The sequence below is a fragment of the Lepidochelys kempii genome, chromosome 10 (genome assembly GCF_965140285.1).
Source record: "Lepidochelys kempii isolate rLepKem1 chromosome 10, rLepKem1.hap1, whole genome shotgun sequence".
In the NCBI taxonomy this organism is placed as follows: Eukaryota; Metazoa; Chordata; order Testudines; family Cheloniidae; genus Lepidochelys; species Lepidochelys kempii.
The window spans coordinates 22,297,772-22,320,953 of NC_136389.1; the positions used below are offsets into that span (position 1 = coordinate 22,297,772).

Consider the following 23,182-nt stretch of genomic DNA (forward strand, 5'->3'; position numbering starts at 1 on the left):
CACTTTCCCAGGTAGAAGTTAAGCAAACAAATACATAAGAAAGAAAGCATAATTGCTTTTACTTTCCCTAATGATTTTAATGTCATTTAACCATGATTGCGAATATAAAAATGTTAGCTTTTGATAAAATATTAATCCTTTACAGGTTTTCCCACCTAATACATCAAATACAGTATTTCCCTATCAAAATCCACCCGTTAAAACACTACAACAGCCTTTTATCAATAAGGCATTAAACACTAGCCTTGATGCTGGGAAGAACCAGGTTCCCTCAGTGCAAAACGGACCCAATAAGGTAAGATTTGCTCACTTCTTCTCCACAAGGCTGTTGCTACATTTTTTATTAAGAAAATGTAAGCATGAGGAATTAGTGTTGGGTGTATATGAATATTTTACATACAGAATACATACATCTAATCTAGCTGTAAAACAGTTAAAAGTAATCACACACTATCAGCTAAATAGTTATCTGACTGGAGAACCAGGGTAAATCTAATATTTATATAGCTGATCCCCTTAAGAATAGTTTACTTTACCAATATGGTTCACTTGTTTGTTCATTATGTTGTTGTTTCACATAGCCTGACTCACCATCGGAGTCCCAACCATATATCATACAACACACTCTATTCAGCAATCCAGGAACCAAGACAAAAGACCCTCCACGTTATGAAGAGGCCATAAAACAGACCCGCAACATGCAGGCATGTCAGCGAGAGGTAGGTTAAATAAGAGAAAATAACTATCAGATAATTTTTTCCCTTTTTACATAGAATTATTAAAATCAGTGTCAGTGTGTTGGTCCGAGTGCCAGGATTTCCCTGCATGCACTCCATTGCTCAGACCTACCCTATTGGCCTTTGGATATATATATAGTGATTTTCACTCCAAGAGCTCTGGTTTTTCATGATTCTGTTAACTGAATTTATCCTTTAGATAAAATTATTTCAGATGTACAAAATATTGGTTGTTTGTCTGTATATTTAGCTGTATGGAAATAATTAATATTGTGACATTATCAAATATGACACCTTGTTACCAATCTAGCAATAATTACCCTTCAAATGACATTGCATGTTTTCAGCTCTTTAAAGAGGTTGTCTGACCCATAATACCTTGAAAATGGACAAGCTGTATTTGATAAGTGTACGATTAATTATTTTTTCATTGTTTGTATTTGTGTAAAATTGTTCAACAACATTTAAAAAGGTACGTTAGCAGGACCACTCAAAAAGACCCTCTCATTTTAATGAGTGTTGTCAGTACTATTATGAGGAATATTGGATTGTGGGCCTTAAAGTATCACTATGACATCATTCATATTGGCAATGAGGAGACTTCAAGACAGTTGCAAGGCAAGATGCTCATTTGCTTTATTTGTATTTCGTTGTAATAATTTCTTTAGAATGCTATTTAATATATTTTATATATATATATAAAACCCCAGTAGCCCACCCACTAGTCTTGGCTAGTGGCTTATGTGGTAGAAGAAGCCACTATTTAAAAAGCTATTAAATACATCAACATTACTTACATTATTTAAAAAAACATATTTCTCCTTGCCTTTCAGCAGCTTCCTGATTTGCTTCATGCTAATCCCCTCAGTGACAACACTATAAAACAGATGACAACCACCTCTAATATCATTCAAAGTATTATTTAAAAGCATGGCATTACTCCAGCTTTTACTGGTGAGGCTAAAGTCATTTAAAAAAAAATCTAGAGCCATAATCCAAGCTAATGTTAATAGTGTTATTGAGGGAAGATGGCATCAATCACATCTTATATTAGAGTCTGCATGACAAGAAATTCTCTCTCCGTTACAGATTTCAAATGCACACAGTCAACAGATGGATGATCTCTTCGATATCCTCATTAAGAGTGGAGGTAAGTCAGATTAACACTATGTGTAATGTATAGACAAAACTATTTAAAAAACTGACAGAAATTAGAACAAGAAGTTAAGATGCGACGGGAAGAAAGGAGTAAGGAAGAAAATGGGACCACTACAGCAGAGGGGTCTCATCTGCTGGAGTAAGTGGATATTTAGGTACCAAACATGGCATTTATTATTCCTGTTCAATTCTCTAAGAACACTGTACCTAAATGCAAAGTATTTGAAAGGCCAAAGTTCCATTAGCACTGAGGAAAATAATCATTCACCCTATACCACAAGCTGACTGCTGCTGTAGAAGGCTGTCAGTTGTGATATATTAGCTTTAGACAGTGACAAAAATATCTTAGTAGACAGTATACATGTAGTTCTACATTTTAACTAGACAGCTATTTATCAAGGTTTCAGCTCTCATTTTGATGCAAGTGAAACATTCATTTCAGGGGTATTTGGGAAGTAAATTACTTATCGTTCTGATCCAGTTCAGAGGAAAGAGGTGTAATTAAAATCTGCTTTCTGTAGATTTATATGAATTAAATTTTGAAAAAAAGTGATTTGTATTTAAAACAAAAGGACAATGCTATATCCAGAGTCTTACAAACACGTACTTTTGTAAATTTAATATATTCCTCATCTGCCATTCTAGAAAACGTTTCTTCCCCATTTGTCTAGAACATTGTTTCTCAATGACTGTTCCATGGACTGGTGCTGGTCCCTGGTATCGAAAAGGTTGTGAAACACTGCTCTAGAATACTGGCCATTCTGCTCATGCTTCCTGTCTTTTTCTGGGCTCTTTCACATACCTCTCCCTCCCTCCCGACTCCATGAATGTTAGCAAGCCTGGAGAACCACTTCAATCACTCTCTTTGGGTAAGTTATTTAAGTGGTAAAAGTCCTCAGTAGCTTCCCCTTTCTAACAGGGTACAAGAATAATTTCCAGGGTCAGTCTTCTTGATGTGGTTCTAGTTCTGCCGCTACAGATCCTGTGTATTACTGACTATCATTATCACATCAAGCCAATTATGGATGCAGTTTTTGTATCTGCCACCTGAGAAAAACCTGCACTCTAATTCTCACAATTCATTATGTCTGCTAACAGTAGTATAGTATTGTTTGGTAGGATAGAAGAAAAAGACACATGAAAGGAAAACTTCATATTAGAATCTGGAAAAGACAACATATATAGAATAAAGCATGTTTCCATTGTAATGTACAAAATTAACACGTTAAAACCTAACCCTCAAAGAAACTATTGGGGGAAATAGGCATAAAATGTGCACACACACACACTAGTTAATGGCTAACTTCCTGTAAATTAAGGAAGTTAAATTAAATAAAGTAAATTAAAACGTGACGTAATTTAAATATTAATTAATTTAATTAATTAATATTTCAGTCAGCATTTAAACTAAGGTTAAAGATCAGAAAGCAACTCTGAACAAAAGAATTTTGCAAACTATCATTGGCATAAAACTATACATAAAATTCATTGTAAGCTGAGAAATGATTAATATACTCAGAGGAAAATGTTCTGATAGCAAGTAATCAAATTAGTGTAATATTTAGTGTTGCTTCCATAAGGTTATTGATGAGTGCCAAGATAAAAACCTGATTGTTCGGCAGTAGCTGGAATTTCAACCACATCCTAAAAATCTATAGTATTTCTGTTAGTCAAAATTAACTGAAGAGTTATAAGAATAAACTTGAATTACACAATGCAGAGATTGTATAATCTGAAAGCAAAACAGCTGCCTGTACAGACTAACCACAATATAAGACCTTTGTCATGATCAAGACTATTACACAAAAATTCAAACATCTTAATACAGACCAATCAAGCTTTGTTTAATGTATACAAATGGTTCTAATGCTCCCAAAAACATCTTCATGCTAATGGTTCTATGCTTCTCACTTCAAAATAATGATGTAAAGTTACAGGAAATGGTAAAGAACACATTATTATGCTTACTCAGGTATATACAAACATCTGTAGCAGAGGGTGAAGAAATTATGGTTTGATCAGTCAGAGTTATTTGCCAATTCCTGTAAGTTTTGCAAAAAAGTTAAACAAAAATACCATGGCAGATATTTTCCATCATCTTATTAAAAAGGAAAGACCCCCCTTCCTGGGTTATTGCCCTAACCTACATGAGCTCTGCACTAAAAACCTCTGCCATCATAATGTGTTTTTAACACTTTTTATACCAACAGAAGCCCTCTTGCAGATGCAGTTATACTGGCCAAAAAGTGCTTTTGCTGACATAGAAAAGGCCCTACTTGAACTGCGGCTGAGTTGCAGACAAGCAATAACAGACCTTATTATTATGGGCACACGGCAGGGCATCCACTGTCAAAATTGCAGTGGAAGCCTAATATTGTGGAATCTGCAGTATTGCAAATTAAGCTGGGCCTTAGATATAGCTTATATTGTTTGGGAAACTAGTGTGAACTATACCAGCAAAAGCACATTTTTGCCATGAGAAACTGTCTCTCAAATTGGTTAGTCTCTAAGGTGCCACTAGTACTCCTTTTCTTTTTGCAAATACAGACTAACACGGCTGCTACTCTGAAACCTGTCTCTCTACTAGGCACATTTACTAGAACAGCTATATACCAGCAAACCTTTTTTAGTGAAGACTAGACTCGAGAAAACTGTGTGGATTGGTAGACAAAAAAAGCTTTTCATTGTCTTCGCTTAAAGTTTTATGTGCAAAAATTGTTTGTGAACTCTGTTCAGTTAGTAAATGTACAACAGAGGTGTGATCTTGCAACTAGTTCCATTAACTTTACTGGGGCTATTTCATTAAAAGCAGCAGGATTGAAGTTTAGAAAGAGCTAATAAACAAGGCATAAGAAAAAAAGTAGGCATACTTAGCCTGTCAAAAATTAGAGGGAACATTGCTTACAAGTTGAGTATGCAAAAAAATTTCTTCTGTGCAAATTTTTGCAGCAGAGTTCAAATTTGTGCACCATGAGGCAAATTTGCCCAAGTGAGTAAAATGCTTATACATTTAAAAATTTGCAATTTATGTCTATTTATATGGGTTTTCAGATAGAGACATCATAAGTAAAAAAAAAAAAAAAAAAGTTTGTTTTAAATTTTAAAATTTTCCTTTAAAAAAAATCAATAAATGATTATCAGCTAAGAATAAGGTATGTAATTACAAATGCATTTTAATTTCCTTATTGGTGGAAATGTCAGGCTGCTAAACTAACCTTACTGTTTTTCCCCACAATCTTTTTCATTTGCCCATTTAATATAAACTCTGTCCACATCTGTCAGTCCTCCATCCAGCTGGTAACTCTTAATACACATCAGCATGTTCAAATGATCTACTTGTAAACAATTCCGTAGTTTGTTTTTTAGAGTGTTCATTAAGCTAACACCACACTCAGAGTCTGCACCTGATGCTAGGAAGGTTCCTCCAATATCCATCAACTTTGCAAGATCCTGAAATGTTCGTTCTGGTGAGCAAATGTCACCATATTCGGGAAACTTAAAACCAAGTGGCTTTTGATTCTTTTGGCTACTGCAAACTTGAAGTCGTACTGACTGACTATAACAATCTCTTCAGCAAGTCTTTGTATTTTGAACAAAGGGATTTGACCTGATGACTTCCAAAATTGAAGTCACACTTAACTATTGCTGCACAATCAAAAGCGGACTTCATCCTCTGGAAACCTGTCTGCCAAATGTGCACACAAGATATTTATGGAAGTTATTATGGAACTGGTATCAATTTCATTATTTTCTTGAGAGCTCATATCTAAGAGAGCCTTAACTTTGTCACTCCATAAGACTCTCCAAGGTACTGTCTTCTGATCTTGTTCAGTTTACCTCGGGCAAAAGGAAATGCTTCAAGAGGTGTAAGGCCCTGTTTCTGGAGCAGCGTGGATAGTGAAGCCAGCTCCGACAGAACATCATTCAAAACTTCTAACGTTATTCAGTATTCCATGGTATTCAGCTTTTTGTGGCAGTATTTAGAAACCGGATCCGGATCTTTATCCTGCTTAAAATATTCCAGAAGAGGATTAGAGTTTGAGTAAGTGCTCGAAGTGCAAAGTGCCTACATAACCAGTGCACTTCATTGAGTGGCCTGAAAGCCACTGACTTGCATTCAGAAGCATCCACTATTTCCTGAAATTTGCATTTTCTCCTGGATGACCAACAGAACACCGTGTGGACAGTTCTCATTAAGGTTTTGATGTCTCTTATCAGCTTGACCTCTTTCCATTCATCAGAAATCCCCAAGTCTTCCCGGTGTGCAATGCAATGTTGCTGAACTAAGTGTGGAATATCACGTTTCAGCTGAGCAGCCATGCCATTGAGTTTGCCCAACATCACGGAGGCACCATCAGATGTGAACATCACCATTTTCATTAGATCAAGTTGGTGGTTTTTTAAAACTCTTTGATTACAGACACTATTGAAACAGCATCATATTCTTGCAATCATAATAGTCCACCAAACGAAGGTTTATAGTCTTCAGAATTTATGGATCTATATCTAAAGTAGAGTATCAAGTATGTTAATGGATATATCAGTGCTTTCATCAACAGCTAGAGTATGAAATATTGCCAATGCTATTTCATGCATGAGGTCATTTTGGACAATGCAGTTGATAATTTCAATAAATTCAAAAGTATAATTTTTACTTCTCCAGCTCACTGGTACTTTTCCATATGGTCATTAATATCCTGAACAGAAAGCTTTGAGCTGTTCATTTTAATAGCCAACACCGCATTGTCAATAAATACCTTGATTTCTTCTGGGTTTGAGCGCTTGCATTCAAGATTAATTTGCCTCCTCTGCTTTTCAGCTGGACTTTCAAGAATCATGCTAAGCAATCTGCTCTGTAAGGAAGGGTTTTTGTTTCTAAGTCTTGTTACACCATCTATATGAGACTTATTTGACAGATGATGCTTTCAGAAATCCAACTTCCATACATAGTTCCACATTCTTCCTGTTGAAAATTCTCCCAGAGCTCTGGCATCTCAACAATATACACAAACCACTCGGTTGTCCTCATCATATGTGAATATTTCACAAAGTTTAACAGGCATTACACTATGTGACTTTGGTGTAACCATCTCTATAGTCTCATCCAGCCATCCAGATTTAAATGAAGTTGCTGTTCTTTTATGCTTTAGACCGCTAGACAGTGACATTTTGGGATTGACTGATTTATTTAAAATTAATACTTTTATTATATGGCTACTATTTCAGTGTGCTTAACAAAAGGGCAAATGGGAGATCATTCAGATCAGGAAACTGGAAGTTTGTGCATAGCTCCGATCACATCCATGTATCTGTGGCAAAAAAACAGTAAAACATCACAAGTAAATGTATGAAGTCCAATGCCTTTGAAAGATTTCAATCACGAAAACACTTACCTTTGTTCATTTCTGGGAAATCTTTGCAGTTCCTTAGCAACTACAGCTAGGCATTTTGACTTATTCGCATGTACTTGAGTTTGTACACAGACTACAAGGAGATGTGTGGATCCCCCCGTCCCGCTGTGATCAATGTTGCATGTTCAAAATGCTGGTGGGGAGGGGTATGATTCATTGCCCTCCTTTCCCGCCCCCCTTGCCAGCTAGTAGAATCTGGCTGTGTTGATAGATGGCGAGCAAATAATATCAAAAGTCACCCATAAATAGGGTGACCAGATTGCAAGAGTGAAATATCAGGACACATTGGGCGAGTGGGGGAAGAGACCCACACAGCTTCCCTGGCCTACACCCCCTGAACCCACTATGCCCAGAGCCCCCCCCCCACAACCTCCCACATTTGACACAAATGCACAGTGCTGTGCACACCACCACCCCTGCCCACAGCCCCAGCACCCCACACAGAACCCCCCCACTTGCTAATTTCCCAATACAGACAGATTTCTCCTTCCTCCCAGTGCCTTTCCCCACAGCCCCACCACAACAATGCCCCACACAGACCCCCACCCACTGCCCTGACACACACATCTCCCCCCCCGCTAGCGCCCCAAAACACACAAACCTCCCGCACTGCCCAGCGTCCTCTTTACCCTTGCAGGCCCCACACACCTCCCAGACGCTCACTCCACCACACCCTGCCCCCTTCCCTGGCCGCACTCACCAGCCCTCCTGGGAGGTTTCTGGCTCCTAGGGTCAGAGTGGCGAGGGGGTGTCTCCACTCTCCATGTGCTGTGCCCGCCACAACTGTGAGCTCTGTGGCTCCCACTGGCCGGGAAAAGCACTAATGGGAGCTGCCGGAGCAGGGCTTGCAGGCACCGGCAGCACATAGAGACCCAAAGAGCCAGCAGGTCCCTCTGGCTCTTAGGGTCGGATCAGGTTAGGTCAAGGGGAGAGGCACCTGCAGCAGGAAGCGCCGCCACGCCAGCCCCAGGACTTTGGCGGTGATGGTGAGCGGGCGTCCCAACCGATGTGCGGTCAGGACACAAGACAAATGTGTGCATGGTGTTTCCCCGTGTGCCCGGGGTTTAGAATCTGTGTGCGCGCGTGCACAGCTTAGAGGGAACAGTGCTTGTAAGGTTAAGTAAATAGTTCTGTTAGCCTCCTCAAGGATTTGTGCAGTTACTGCTTAAGTAGAAATGTCCTTTTAATAGGAACGACACTAGGTGAGCTCTTGTTCTAAGGTAATATTTGGTACTAAGTTAGTGAAGCAGCTGTATAACCGTAGTAAAATACAGTTGGACATAGCACTAGTATTTCAGATCTTCAATTTAGAAAGACCATGGACATCATGTCAGTCCTCCTCAAATTAAATACAGTATTTCAGACTTGCTGAAATATTACTGACAAGAAAAGATGGAGATCAATTTAAAAGACCTCGTGTCTCATTATTTGCAGTGTTATAGCCATGTTGGTCCCAGGATATTAGACACATGTAATGGATTAGGCAGCATCTTTTATTGGACCAACTCCTGAAAAAGCATTCTGTGTAAGCTCAAAAGCTTGTCTTTTTCATCAACAGAAGTTGATCCAAGAAGAGAGATTATCTCAGCCACCTTGTCTCATTATTAAAATGATAAACAACTTCACATGCTTAGTTTAGGATTTACAGTTCATACCTCAAGAAAGTATTTAGTAGTTGAATATTTGAAGGTACCTAATTTTTTTTGCCCTTTATTTTCATGGATTTTTTTTTTCTTTTATACAGAGATTTCCCTCCCTCTAAAAGAGGAACCATCTCCCATTTCCAAAATGAGACCAGTTACAGCCAATATCACCACAATGCCAGTGAACACAGTAGTATCTCGCCCTCCACCACAAGTCCAAATGGCACCTCCTATGTCTTTAGAACCAACAAATAGTTTGTCGATAAGTTTGGAGAATCAACTTGAAGCTCTCTTGGATGGACATTTACCTTCAGGTAATGAAATTCCTCAACTAGCAAGCAGTAGCGAGGACAGAGAATCATTTTCTCTGATTGAAGATCTTCAGAATGATCTGCTTAATCACTCCAGCATGCTTGATCATGCTCATTCACCCATGGAAACAGCTGACCAACAATTCACTGCTAATAGTTCCTGTTTATCTCTTGACCTTCCTGACACAAATTTAGACAATATGGAGTGGTTAGACATTACCATGCCCAATTCCTCATCAGGGCTTACTCCTCTGAGCTCTACTGCCCCAAGTATGTTCTCCACTGACTTTCTAGATCCACAAGACCTACAGTTGCACTGGGATTAAGCTATAGAGGTACAGCAGATGAAAACTTCACTTTATCTGTTTACGGTATAGGTCCTTTGACACTATTCTGATTGCAAATAAGGTAAATTACCACAGAATGATTGGGAAGGAGAAATGCTTGATGCTAATTCTGCATTTATGTTTAACTATACAAGTAAGTTTCTTTACCCTTCTATTAATAATGCAGATCAGAGCCATCTGGGAATTATACTTCACAGGTCAAGAGAATGATTGTAGTTATTGATGGAAAAGTACCACCAAGAAGAAAGCAGTGTATATAGGAAATAGCATTGAGATACCTTCATAATGCTCAAACGAACTGCAAAATGTGTGGTCATTTGATTAGACTTTAAACAGAAGAAAAATAGTGCAATCAGATTTCAACCTACTGTACCAATAAAGAGTAAACATTGTTTGAGGGAAGGTAAGATATCTCTGCACTTGATTGTTCCTGTGGACAGCCTGAGCCAAGATCAAGAGGCATTGTAAGGGCAAAGGCAACTAAAAGCACTGGCTGGTTCAGTGAAATTTCACTAGTCTAGAGTCTTTAAATTTGTTCAAGTTGTTTTTATATTTTATTTTCTGTGACTTTTAGAAAATTCCTCTTACTCTCTTTCATTTTTAATTCCTGAAGGAAGAACTGCATCCAAAGGGATATTTTAAATGTAATTGCACACAATCCACTGTAGCAAGGCCAGGTATATTGAGAACACTGAATTTTCTATAGCAACACTTTGGATTTATTAGATATGTGTATATCAGACAGTTATTTGTATACTTTTTACCTTTGTGACTTGTACAGCTTATTTTTGTGGAGGCAGAGTAGCAGTGGTCACCAAACCAATAGACTACAGTATTCTACGAATATTTAATATCCAAGTTTACTTCCATTGTTTCAGAGACTATTTGCTAGAGACATTCATCTAACCAAATATCTCAAAGAATCATTTCAGGATATTAAAATGTTTACAGGACAATACAAGAGGAGTTCCATGTGATTCTTGTAGGCCCTGATCTTGCAAACATTTATGGACATGAGTAAGACATGCTGACCTCAATTAAAATGTTTGCAGGATCATGGTCAGAATACATAAGATGTACACAAGATAGTGACACACCGACTCCCTAACCCCTGAACATCTTAGGTAAAGAGCAATGAAAAAATAGAAAAGCTTCAAGATGTAAAATTCAACACTATTAAGGATTAATGCTTCAGAATAGATGACTGTAGCAAAAAAACAGTAGTTAATTGAGGGCATGCTGGATGGGTAGCAAGGGGGTTGTCATTTGTTACTGCATGCCCATAATTTGCTCCTTGTAGAATTTCTAACTTTTTAGAAACTAACATGAAAATACTTTGAAAAACAAACCAGAATGCAAATAAGAATTAAATATTCTAGAACTCTTATTTTATTTCTCATACAATAACTTTAACAGTATTGCTGTAACTAATACATACATATTCCCACAACATTAAGATCAGAAATAAAGCAATTTCTGGGCTGAAAATGGGTCTCAGTTCAGAAACAATTGTTTTTTCAGTTTAAAAAATAACATTTAGTAAGTGATTAGTGCACAGTGTGGTGTTAAAGCTTATGCCATTTTGCAGAGGTAAACTGATATCAAAGAAATGCTGGAAACAAACTAAAAGTGGCTGCTGTTAACTGTACAGTAACCATTTTAATAAGCATACCAAAATGAACTTTCAAAATGGCTGTTAGTACTTCTAGATTATAATAGTCCAAATTCTTATAACTTCCTAAATTACCAATCATGAAGTGTGAGCCATTAGTTCTGCTTGGGCAGAGTTCTGTTAACTAAGTATAAATACAGAAATCCAGACTAATGGATTACATCACAGACTTGGGGACTAAATTAGCATCTGTACTTTTTGGGATAGAGCCAATCAACATTTTAAAACTAATTACATATCTTGATATGAAATGTTTGCAAACACTTCATAAAAGGCCACGCTTATCAAGATGCCATATCATACATGTAGTTTGGTTTTAAACAAACATTCTAAGAAAATATCAGTCATATTAACAAAAAAAGAAATTCAAAGTTAAGGGATAGGATGCTATCCTTATTCCTCACTGTTGTGCCTAGATACTGCCAGAAGTAGTTGTGCATACAATACTTGGGTATAATGTTACATAAGGACTGTCTGCCTTAAGATTTGATTGTCTTGGCTTTGGTATTATACATACTGTTACTTATGTGTAGTATTTTGCTTTTAATATTGATGAATAGAGTAGGGTTCTTCAGACAATAAATGAACAAATACCCTGACCTTTACCCATTCCACTTGGCGACACGCTCTGTGGGGGGTGATCCTATGAGGTGCTAAGTGCCTAGTCTGAGTGTTAAAGGCACTCAGCACCTTGGAGGAATAGGTGCTTGGTCTGGTAGCTAGACCTGTGTATGTAATTTATATTGTTCTACGCTACTATGTTAGTATATTATGTATGATATTGTACTAAAAATGTGCAGTGTGAAATGTGACACCAGACCAAAGATGGTAGTAACAAAATGGCCCCTTTTGTCTTTGCCTTCTGTTTAAATGTGATGAAGGTGATTTTAACTAAAGTCAGTTTTCTAGTTGAGGAGAAAGAATTTTTTTGATATGCATGTAAATATAGCTTCATGCTGGCAATATTGTATAGTATATTGCTATACAAATACCCTTATTGGCAATGTAGAATGTTAACAAACCCATAGGAATCTGTGTGCAGAAAAAAAATCCCATACATCTAAAATATGCTGATACCAGTACAGAATTGCTTTCTACTCATATTGGCTCAATTCATGTAAAACTAAGGGATTATTATACCTGTCCTTGAAACGAAAATGTGATTTTGTACAATTCAAAATTACTTGTATTGTAAAACCTTACACACACACAAATATAGATATACATATGTTTGCTTTAAAGTGTATGTTGTGAAATGTGCTACAATATTTGCCATATTCATACATACCTGGCATTGTGGAAAATTTTTCTTGTGCATGTTTTAAATGATCGTTTTTGTAATATAAAAAAGACAAATCTTTAACAATGACTGTACAGACTTGTGACTGCTACCACTAGAGTGGTATTTCTCATTGTGAGAACAGTTGCACTTGCAAAAGAATGCACTGATACCAAATTCACCAAGCTAGCTAAAGTAGACTAACAAAACATGGTTCCTGTGAACTGTGCTGTTAGTGGATGGTAACATCACAATTAAGGATACCATTTTTATCACTAAATTTACCACAGAAACAGTTTTTCTTCTGCACTTCTAGTGCCCTTACTGAGGCATATAAGTTTACAAGATACCCTTATATGCCATTTTTCTTGCACACTAAACAGTTGATTATCCCGGTCATAAATTTAAAAGGCTTTTGAAGGGCAGAATTTATGGCAATTGTTCTCTGCACAACTTTAGGATCCAATCCTGAAACCTGAACTTGCAACAGTGAGGGTTTTCAGAATCAGGTTTTTAAAGAACGAAGTGCCACAGCATTTAGGAAGAACTTCCTACTCCTATGCTGAAATCTTTTTTAAACAGTTATTAAAACATAGTTAGTTCACCAAGGTAACCTTAAGGTAGGTAAGCAGGTATATAAAACAAGCAACATATGGATGTTTTCTATTGGTATTTGCCTATCTGCCAATATACAACACACATCTCGTAGGGCTGAAAATTGTAACAGGCAACATAATTGATAACCCAGCACAAGCTGTCTAACTGCTTTAAAGGTCACAAAAGACGACTCACTGTAATCACAGAATACTTTAACTGGAAGGGCCTTGTAAAGCTGACTGATGCACCATCATTTATTTGGATTGCATCCTAATTTTTTTTAAACTGGAAAATAAATAAATAAATATTAGGACATAGTGCCACAGAATTCTGAATAAAGAACCCTTAAATGCTGAAACACTTTATACAGTTGTAGAACTGTTAAATTTTTAAATCTGTTTTCCTATCACTTTTCTTATCAATCAAATAAACATAGCTGTAAAGAGATTAAGTGGAACATGCATAAGAGGATCATTATCTGAGCTCTCAAATCTAATTAACCTGTATGTTTGAGCAACAGTCCCCTTTTACATCGAGTTGTTAAATGTAAAAGGAAATTGGAAGCAAGCACTGAAGTTCATGCATCAGTGCAGTTCCACATTAGAAAAGGAGAGACTGCATTCTGCAGTGTCTGAGTTTGAATGCAAGGAATTTTCTTATCCAGTGTGTAAAACGTAGCTTTAGAAATCTAGCAGTCATCATGGTAACTGTTTGAGGGCTATGTTTCAGCAAAGAATAGGAACAAGTACATCTTTATACTACAGTGAAACAACTGTGATTTTTTTAGGTAAGACTACTGCTTAAATAATCAAAAGGAGATACACAGCCTCAAATAAAATAATAGGAACCAAAGCATTGTCATTTATATTGCCAAAGGAGGCATTTTGTATTTTAAAGGAAAAAAAGTCAGTCCCAAAAGGTATTATCCACTTACTTAATTATACTTATTAAAAATTAAGGATGTAGATATTTCTGAAGTTGTTTTTGATGTTAACAGCACACATTTGTTGTTTTGTTTGAGAAATTGTATTAAGTAATATCTGGTTTCTCTCTTCATTGTTGCTTGCAGTAGAAATAATGCTTATCGTGATAGGTGTTTCTCTTCTTATTTTCATAGTCACAATTATGTCTTAGCATCTCACTTTATGAAAAAAGAAGAAAGATACTAATCTGTAGAGCCCTCTTCATTTAAGCACTAGTTTATTAAATAAAAATTATGGCAATCAGGATGTCCATTTATGTTTGCCTTTCTAGAAGAAACCATGATGCCTTTGTATTTGCTGTTTGCACCCCTGAGATAAATTCCATATCTTTGAATGCCATATGTTTTGCACATTGTACTGTATATATGTAATGCATACTGTATTTTTATATGTGTAGTACATTTAACAAATATTTTGTACATAGTGGCAACATTGTAGCTACTGAGGAAATGTCTGACATCAGCATTTTTGCTATGTGTCTCAAATAAAAAAAGAAACTGTGTACATTTTTTGTTCATGTCTGACAAATACTATCATTTCAGAGAGTAATCAGCAAAAGCAATCAAAAACATACCATCAGAAATATTCTTAACTCTTGACCCACTGCTACGGTAACACCTGGGTAACCACAGCCCCAAAAAGGAATGAGAATAGAAATATATAGGTACAAATACCCTACAAATGGATTTTTAAAATGTAACAGCATAACAAATTGAAGCCTTTAAAATTTAACTTTCGGGGGGATAAAAACAACCAAACAAACAAGGATATTTGTAAAGGAGTGAATACCAGACCAGCTGCGTGTTCCATTCTAGAAATTAAGTAGAAGATCCATACTGTACATGGTATATTTTATATTTAGAACTATAGAAAATTATCTTGCCAGCATCCAGACATCATGATTTTAAGCAATAAAATGAAAATCAACTAGAACTTTCCTTTAAAGACCAGAAAAAAATGAGATGCCAAATACCATGTGTGGGAGCAAACTTTTGCCACTTAGCTAGAAAATGGACAATGGCTTTTGGAGATTATTAGCAGGGTCATATTGCAGTGGAACACAAATTCACCAAAATCAGTTTTACACCACACTCTCCATCATCAACTGAGGAACATGAAAAATTGGGTTTTTTAATTACCAGGGCTAAATAGCAAATTCTTATAACTACTGGAATTATAAATACTATGTAGTCATCCCTTCTATAAACTGTAAACAGAAAACCACAAACCTGACAAGTTCACTTATTTGAACATGTTTTTACAAGTGAGAAAACAACATTTTGGGAATCAGGTGTGAGAGTAATGTTATTTCCATTACTTTATAATGCAAATGAACATTTCTGTGCAGCTCTTTAGAAATTCCACTGTTGTGGATCACTACTCCTATTCACAAATTTTTTTTTTGTTGAGAAAACTGGTATCAAATACCCTCCAGTTTATGTTGTTTATGTCAAATGGTTTAAAATTCACAAAGTGTAATGCTTGTCTAGAACAGTAAGAACCCCTGCATAGCTGCTGCGTGTTTATCTGTTTCAAATGGAATAGAAAAAAGTCATGTTCCATAAACATAGCAAATATTTCTTCAAGACTGACAATCATTCAGCTATACACACAGCTTCCGTTTACCCACACAAGGTAACATGCTACTTGCAGTACTTATTAGCATTCATCAAACTATAAACCATAGTTCCAAAAAGGTTTGGAGCATAGTTCAAAGGTTGACTATCTTATATAAAATGTAGGTATACTAGACTAAAGTCTCACATTCTTTGATACAATTCTTGAGCATGATAGAGTTCCCCATTTAAAGCACACCAAGTCTCTTCCCTCTCTCCCGTTAAAAAAAAAAAAAAAGGATTTGAAACACTGATGTATTCTACAAAGCTTACCAACCAACATTCAACACTCATCATTGTCTATATATCTTTTCAATGGTAAGCTCATCAAGGCAGTGACCTTATTTTTGTAAATTTTGCATACTAACATTCAGTGCTTTTTTTTTTTTCCATAATGCATGGCATGCCAATACATGCCTTAAAGTGAGAGTATATTTGGGGTCCTATATGCTGTTCAGCCCACACACAAGTAAATTACAAGGTCCTTAAAATCAAAGCTAAGCAAGCAGTGATGATCAACCCTAGTCTAACAGATCAGTATATGATGTAAAAGTTAAACATTTTAGGAAATACCCCTGCTTCAAGTGGTTATAAGTACTGGACAAATGCATAATTTTAAAAGTGAAGGTACTCTGGAAGTATTAATTTTTACTTGGCCACTCAGATAACAACTAACTGGAATGAAAGGAACTGAATTAGTCAAGCTCTGGCAGTATTTTAAATCCATACAAGCAATTAGGTAATACCATGCATAGAGATGATCTCTGTTCTTTGAACAAGCCAAAAATAAAATTTTAAATAAAATGAGTCATCCGCAGTCCCTGGCACAGAGTGCAAGAACGTCAAGTCATACAAAGCTAACACCGCATGACTAAGTAGAAATGTTTAAGGAGACAACTGAACAGGCTTTAATCCAAACTTACCTATGCTAAGAAAGAAAAGCCAACAAAACTGAGGAAGCTGAACTCAATCACAGAGAAAACTGCAGTACACTACAATATGTACTGATTGTTTTTGGCAGCAAGAGAGAATGAGCGAGGCTGGATGCTGTTTTGGATTATTCATGCAGGTGACAGAAGAAAATGTCTATCTGATTTGGATTTTCCTAAAAAGCCCTATCACTGTAGTAACAAAGTAGCGAGTACTGTGATATAAAGCTAGTTACACTTAAACCATGTCTACTGGCCAAGAACGGAGATGTTTTAGATTCCTCACTGGCCCCTCCCTTTGGCTGTGTCATCACTACATACAACAAGGCTGGAAGGATGCACTTGACACTCAAACTAACCACCAAACGTGGGTTGAATTTTTTTTAAATGGAATTTTTCAATGACAATCACATCATTTTGGAAAAAAAGATCAATTATTTGAAGAAAGTGACTACTGGGCTTGGAGAATTTTGACACCCAATAGATTCCCATCCCATCATTACCGGCTCCCAGTGGAGCAGATTACTGTCATACCAGTGAAAAATGTCCACAGAAATTATCTGCAATACACAGCAGTTTATTGAGAAAGAATTACACAAGTGGTAAAGGGTTATATTAAGCACATAACTCCTATGTTAGACATTATGAGCTATACATTCCTCTTAGCAAGTCTCTCTTTCACAAACAGGCCCTGTGCTAGCCTCACGCAGTTCCTGCTTGACAAACAGAGAAGGTGGTTACCAATTTTACAGATGGCTTCTTCTCTCCTGGTCTGTTTTTCTCAGTCCTCTGGCCTGTCTCAGATTCCCTCAAGGCAAGGCCTTGGTTGCCTTTAGACCCCTCTGGTTCCCAGCCCTACTCGAGCCCACAGAGCAGAGTTTTGGCTACTCTGTCCAGCAGCGTTGCTCCTTCAAGTGTCAATTAAGGAATCCCAACCACAGTAATTTACTTTGCTTGATTCTTACACTTTTTTTCCTCAAAGGAGTCATACGTCTGAAAAGCATGCTCCGTGGGTGTTGGGTTACTAATTTGTACCTAATTAGTGTTTTAGAAAGGGAGGGGAGGGGGTGGTACCAAACGAAGATCACCCTACGTTTACTCACTTATCAGTCATTCACTATGGCTCTCTGCCTGACGTCCTTGCAGTAAGGTCATTATAACCAAGTCAACCTGTGCTCCATGCTGGAGCTTTATACATGTGATATTTACTTTTGCATGGACCCATATTTGCTGACCAATAAGTTCAATATCGATCATACATGCAGACTTTGCCAGTTCTTTATCAAATTTGTTTCTGCTTAAAGGGAACCTGCTCCCAGGATCCTCTGCAGCCATTCAGCCATGTTTAAAATCATGTCAAGTTATGCTCACTTCATTCAGTATGGCCATACCAATTTGGCACCATCCCAACACCTGAGCACCAATTAAAGTTCAAAGTCCATTACACTAATAAAAACGGAGTACTTGTGGCACCTTAGAGACTAACCAATTTATTTGAACATAAGCTTTCGTGAGCTACGGCTCACTTCATCGGATGCATACTGTAGTAATAGCTATTACCAGCAGGAGAGTGGGGTGGGGGGAAGTATTTTTTCATGCTTTGTGTGTATAAAAAGATCTTCTACACTTTCCACAGTATGCTTCCGATGAAGTGAGCTGTAGCTCACGAAAGCTTATGCTCAAATAAATTGGTTAGTCTCTAAGGTGCCACAAGTACTCCTTTTCTTTTTGCGAATACAGACTAACGTGGCTGTTACTCTGAAACTAATAAAAACCAACGTCATAGTACTTACAGAAATAAAGACTATTAACTTTAAATCTCTTAAGTCTTTTAACCTCTCCAAGCTCATCATCAGAAGCAAGCTCCCCACAGACCAAGACACAAAATCAAAGCAGCACCAGATCCTACCAGAACAACAGAAAACCTTCAGACATATCTATATTCCCCCATGTCACACCTTTCAAGATCCATGGGTGCTACACATGCCTATCACAAAATGTGATGTACCTCATCCCGTGTATCGAAGGTCCCAAAACAACTATGTGGGTGAAAACAATCACACAGAAAAAGAATTAATGACAAAAATACCCTATCACCCATGTGCAGACACTTTTCACAAAGCAATCACTCCGTATCTGACCTCTCAGTCTTTTGTCCTCAATGGACAACTACGCAACACCTTCAGAAGACAAGGGGGACTTAAATTCATAACTCTACTGGTCACAAAATAACTATGGACTTAGGATATGTCCATATTTAAAATGCTGCAGCTGCACCACTGTAGCACTTCAGTGTAGACTCACTAAAGCATCAGGAAGGGTTTGCCCATCACTGTAGATAATCCACCATCTCAAGAGGTGGTAGCTAGGTCCGCAGAGGAATTCTTCCACTGACCTAGCACTGTCTGCACTGGAGGTTAGGTTGACATAGCTACATCTCTCCAGGTGTGGATTTTTCACACCGCTGAGATACACAGCTATGAGGACCTATGTTCCCAGTGCAGACCTGCCCTTAAGAGAGAGGCTGTTTTATAGCAGAGTACAACTTGTAAAACACTGCTACCTTCTAACATTCCATTCCCTTATGACTGCAGAAGTGTTAATTGCCTACTTCATTTTAAGTGATCTCCTACAACATGTGTGAACTCCTTATGCTTAACAATCTGTCCCACCTTGCATTTAGCTTGGATACTCTAGTTTCCCTTCTCCAGATGAAAAGCTTGAAAGCTTGTAAAAAGTTGGTCCAATAAGGTGTTATTTTACCCACCTTGTTTCTCTCATATCCTGGAACCAGCATGGCTATAACAATAATGCAAGTTTTAAATCCTAACCTTTTTAGAGATTAATTTATAGATCCTTAAGCACATTTTCTATATGGAATCTTAGGTAAAATGCTTGTATTTAGGAGCTGCAGGGCCAATAATCCTCATGAATTTCTTCACTTACTGTATTTCCTCAATTAATTGACATTTGTGAGGTTTTATTAACCATAAAGTGATTATTCTATATCCTATTAGCATGTGGTCACTTTAATGGGACTAGGAATCAGGGCTGTTACCCATTCTACAATTGTGCAGTGCCTTAATTGGGCATTCATATCTAATATTGAGATACTCAGTTCACCATTTAGGCACATCAATGCCCATCTCCTGTGCCTCTGCACCAACATGAGCGTCCAAATGCAGGATATGGGTGTCAAGGTGCCTTCCCCACTCTGAACTCTAGGGTACAGATGTGGGGACCCGCATGAAAAAACCCCTAAGCTTATTTTTACCAGCTTAGGTTAAAACTTCCCCAAGGTACAAACTATTTTACCTTTTGCCCTTGGACTTTATTGCTGCCATCACCAAGCATCTAACAAATATATAACAGGGAAAGAGCCCCCTTGGAAACATCTTTCCCCCAAAAATCCTCCCAAATCCTACACCCCCTTTCCTGGGGAAGGCTTGATAAAAATCCTCACCAATTTGCATAGGAGAACACAGACCCAAACCCTTGGATCTTAAGAACAATGAAAAAGCAATCAGGTTCTTAAAAGAAGAATTTTAATTGAAGAAAAAGTAAAAGAATCACCTCTGTAAAATCAGGATGGTAAATACCTTACACGGTAATCAGATTCAAAACATAGAGAATCTCTCTAGGCAAAACCTTAAGTTACAAAAAGAGACAAAAGCAGGAATATACATTCCATTCAGCACAACTTATTTTATCGGCCTTTTAAACAAACCAGAATCTAACGCATATCTAACTAGATTGCTTATTAGCCCTTTACAGGAGTTCTAACCTGCATTCCCGCTCTGGTCCAGGCAAAAACAACATACAGAGAGAACCCTTTGTTCACCCTCCCTCCCCCGCCCCTCCAGCTTTGAAAATATCCTGTCTCCTCATTGGTCATTTTGGTCAGGTGCCAGCGAGGTTATCTTTAGCTTCTTAACCCTTTACAGGTGAAAGTTTTTTCCTCTGGCCAGGAGGGATTTAAAGATGGTTAGCCTTCCCTTTATATTTATGACAATGGGCATCACATTTAGGGTGCTATGCTTAAAAAATGTGTTGTCAACAAAGGAAAGAAATAAAAAAAAGCCATTTCCAGCTGGCTCATCCCTGTAGTTTAACTCTACAGACAAGTACTATATTATATTATATCTAAATCTGTTGTATTACATGTCACAAGCAATAGATTCAATGCCACAAGATCTTAACTGCCTCCTAAACTGTGCCATTGACTACAGTGGGATTTGAAAGACATTCAACACCTTGCAAGATAGGGCCTCATATATGTTCGGTCATATATTTGTGATACAATTATATAAAATTAACCCACGTAGGGGCATAAAAAAAGAGAGAGAGAGAGAGTTACCAGTTTCATAACTGGTATTCTTAGAGATGTGTTGCTCATGTCCATTCCACTGTAGGTGTGTGCGCTCGCCACATGCACCAGTGCCAGAAGTTTTTCCCTCAGCAGTATCTGTAGGGGACCGGCTCTGGTGCCCTCTGGAGTAGTGCCCATATGGCATGGTATAAGAGGCACCACCAGCTCCTCCTCCCCCTCAGTTCCTTTTTTGCCAGAAACTTTGACAGTGGGGAAGGAGGGCGGGTCAGGAATAGATGTGAGCAACACATCTCAAAGAACACCAGTTATGAAACAAGTAACTGTCTTTTCTTCTTTGAGTGCTTGCTCATGCCCATTCTATCGTAGGTCTCCCTCAAGCAGTAACACTGGAAGCGGGGCAGGAGTTCATGGATGTGTCGACTGCAACACAGCTCTGCCAAAGCCAGCATCATCTCTGGCCAGCTGGGTGATGGCGTAATGCATCATGAATGTGTGTACTGATGACCACGTGGCGGCCCTGCAAATGTCTTGGATGGGGACATGCGCTAGGAAGGCAACCAAGGACACTTGTGCCTTTAGTATGGGTGGCGGCTTGATCTGCGCCAACTCATAACAGGTCCAGATACACAAAGTGATCCCATTAGAGATCCTTTGTGAGGACACTGGCAGACCTTTCATCCTGTCTGTGGTTGCGATAAAGAGTTGGGTCAACTTGTGGAAGGCCTTGGTCCGCTCCAGGTAGAATGCTAGGGCATGCTGGACATCCCAGGTGTGCAGCCTCTTCTCCGCAGTTGAGTATGGCTCTGGACAGAGAACTAGGAGAAAGATAGATATCCTGGCTAACATGGAAGGGAGGAACGCCGGGTGGGGTCACAGCTGGACCTTTTCCTTGTAGAAAACCGTATAAGCGGGCTCAGAGGTGAGGGCTTTAATCTTGGAGACCCGTCTCACCGAGGTAACAGCTACAAGGAAAGCTTCTTTCCATGACAGGTGTGAAATGGAGCAGAAGGCCAGGGGCTCAAAAGGAGACCCCGTGAGCCTTGAGAGGACAAGGTTGAGGTCCCATGGAGGATTTGGGTCCCAGAGCTGCTCTAGTCCTTTCAAGAACCAGATGGACATGTCGTCATGTGAGAACACCATTTTGTTCCAGGCCTGCTGATGCAAAGTCGATATGGCTGCCAAGTGCACCTCGATGGAGGAAAGCATGAGGCCTTGCTGTTTAAGATGGAGCAGGTAATCAAGGATGGATTGCACAGACGAGCGTGTCGGGGAGATGCCATGCTCCTCCGCCCAGCAGGAGAACTGCTTCCACTTTTCCAGGTAAGTTGCTCTGGTGGAGGGTTTTCTGCTTCTCAAGAGAACCTGCTGTACCCGGCTAGAGCAGGCCCTTTCCTCTGGGTTCAGCCACTCAGCAACCAAGGCATCAGGTGGAGGAAGGGAAGGAAGGAAGGTTCAGGTGCAGGAGTTATCCGTGGTCTTGTGAGAGGAGATCTGGACGGCTGGGCAGCAGCCCCGGGGGAGCCACGGCCAGGTCCATGAGCGTGCCAAACCAGTGCTGGTGAGGCCACACCAGGGCAATTACGATGACTCTCGCCTTGTCCCTTTTGACCTTTGCTAGGATCCTGCTGACCAATGGAATCAGTGGGAATGCGTATAACAGATCCCCTTCCCACGACAGAAGGCAGGCATTGTAGAGGGAGTTCCTGCTAAGGCCCTGGAAAGAGCAGAATTACTGGCACTTCCTGTTCTGTTTGGTGGCAAACAGGTCTACTCGGGGAGCTCCCACCTTTGGATGAGTACCTGGACAACCTCCGGATGTAGGGTCCACTCATGGGAAGAGAAGAAGGACCTGCTGAGGCGATCTGCCAGCGCATTCCGGACGCCAGGGAGGCGTGATGCCTCAAGATGCATGTCGTGCTGCATACAAAAGGTCCCACAAACTGAGTGCTTCCTGACAGAGAGCTGACAACGGGTTTCCCCTTGCCTGTTAATGTAGAACATCGACGCCATGTTGTCCGTGAGTATCCGTACACTTCGACCGGAAGGTGCAGCAGGAAGACTCCACAGGCTAGGCGAACTGCCCTGAGTTCCCTGACATTTATGTGCAACGTCAGCTCCTCTGGAGACCATGCCCCTTGAGTCTGCAACATACCAAGATGCATTCCCCAG

General features: G+C 38.8%; 1 protein-coding gene and 1 long non-coding RNA gene across 15 annotated transcripts in view; one reads left to right on the forward strand and one right to left on the reverse strand.

Moving 5' to 3' along the window:
* Nucleotides 1–23,182, forward strand: part of MRTFB (myocardin related transcription factor B) — a 203,050-nt gene that overhangs the window by 178,145 nt on the left and 1,723 nt on the right. For 5 of the 13 annotated variants that reach the window (XM_073362384.2, XM_073362383.2, XM_073362387.2 and 2 more), the window contains 4 exons: nucleotides 146–295; nucleotides 582–719; nucleotides 1,827–1,887; nucleotides 9,051–14,749. In XM_073362384.2, coding sequence (XP_073218485.1) covers nucleotides 146–295; nucleotides 582–719; nucleotides 1,827–1,887; nucleotides 9,051–9,586 — 885 coding nt within the window. In that variant the 3' untranslated portion in view covers nucleotides 9,587–14,749. Of the gene's footprint in view, nucleotides 1–145; nucleotides 296–581; nucleotides 720–1,570; nucleotides 1,918–9,050; nucleotides 14,751–23,182 lie in introns of those variants that run through there. The other 8 variants (XM_073362389.2, XM_073362395.2, XM_073362393.2 and 5 more) reach the window with 6 other exon arrangements.
* Nucleotides 1–23,182, reverse strand: part of LOC140918318 (uncharacterized) — a 95,467-nt gene that overhangs the window by 50,864 nt on the left and 21,421 nt on the right. The window lies entirely within an intron of this gene.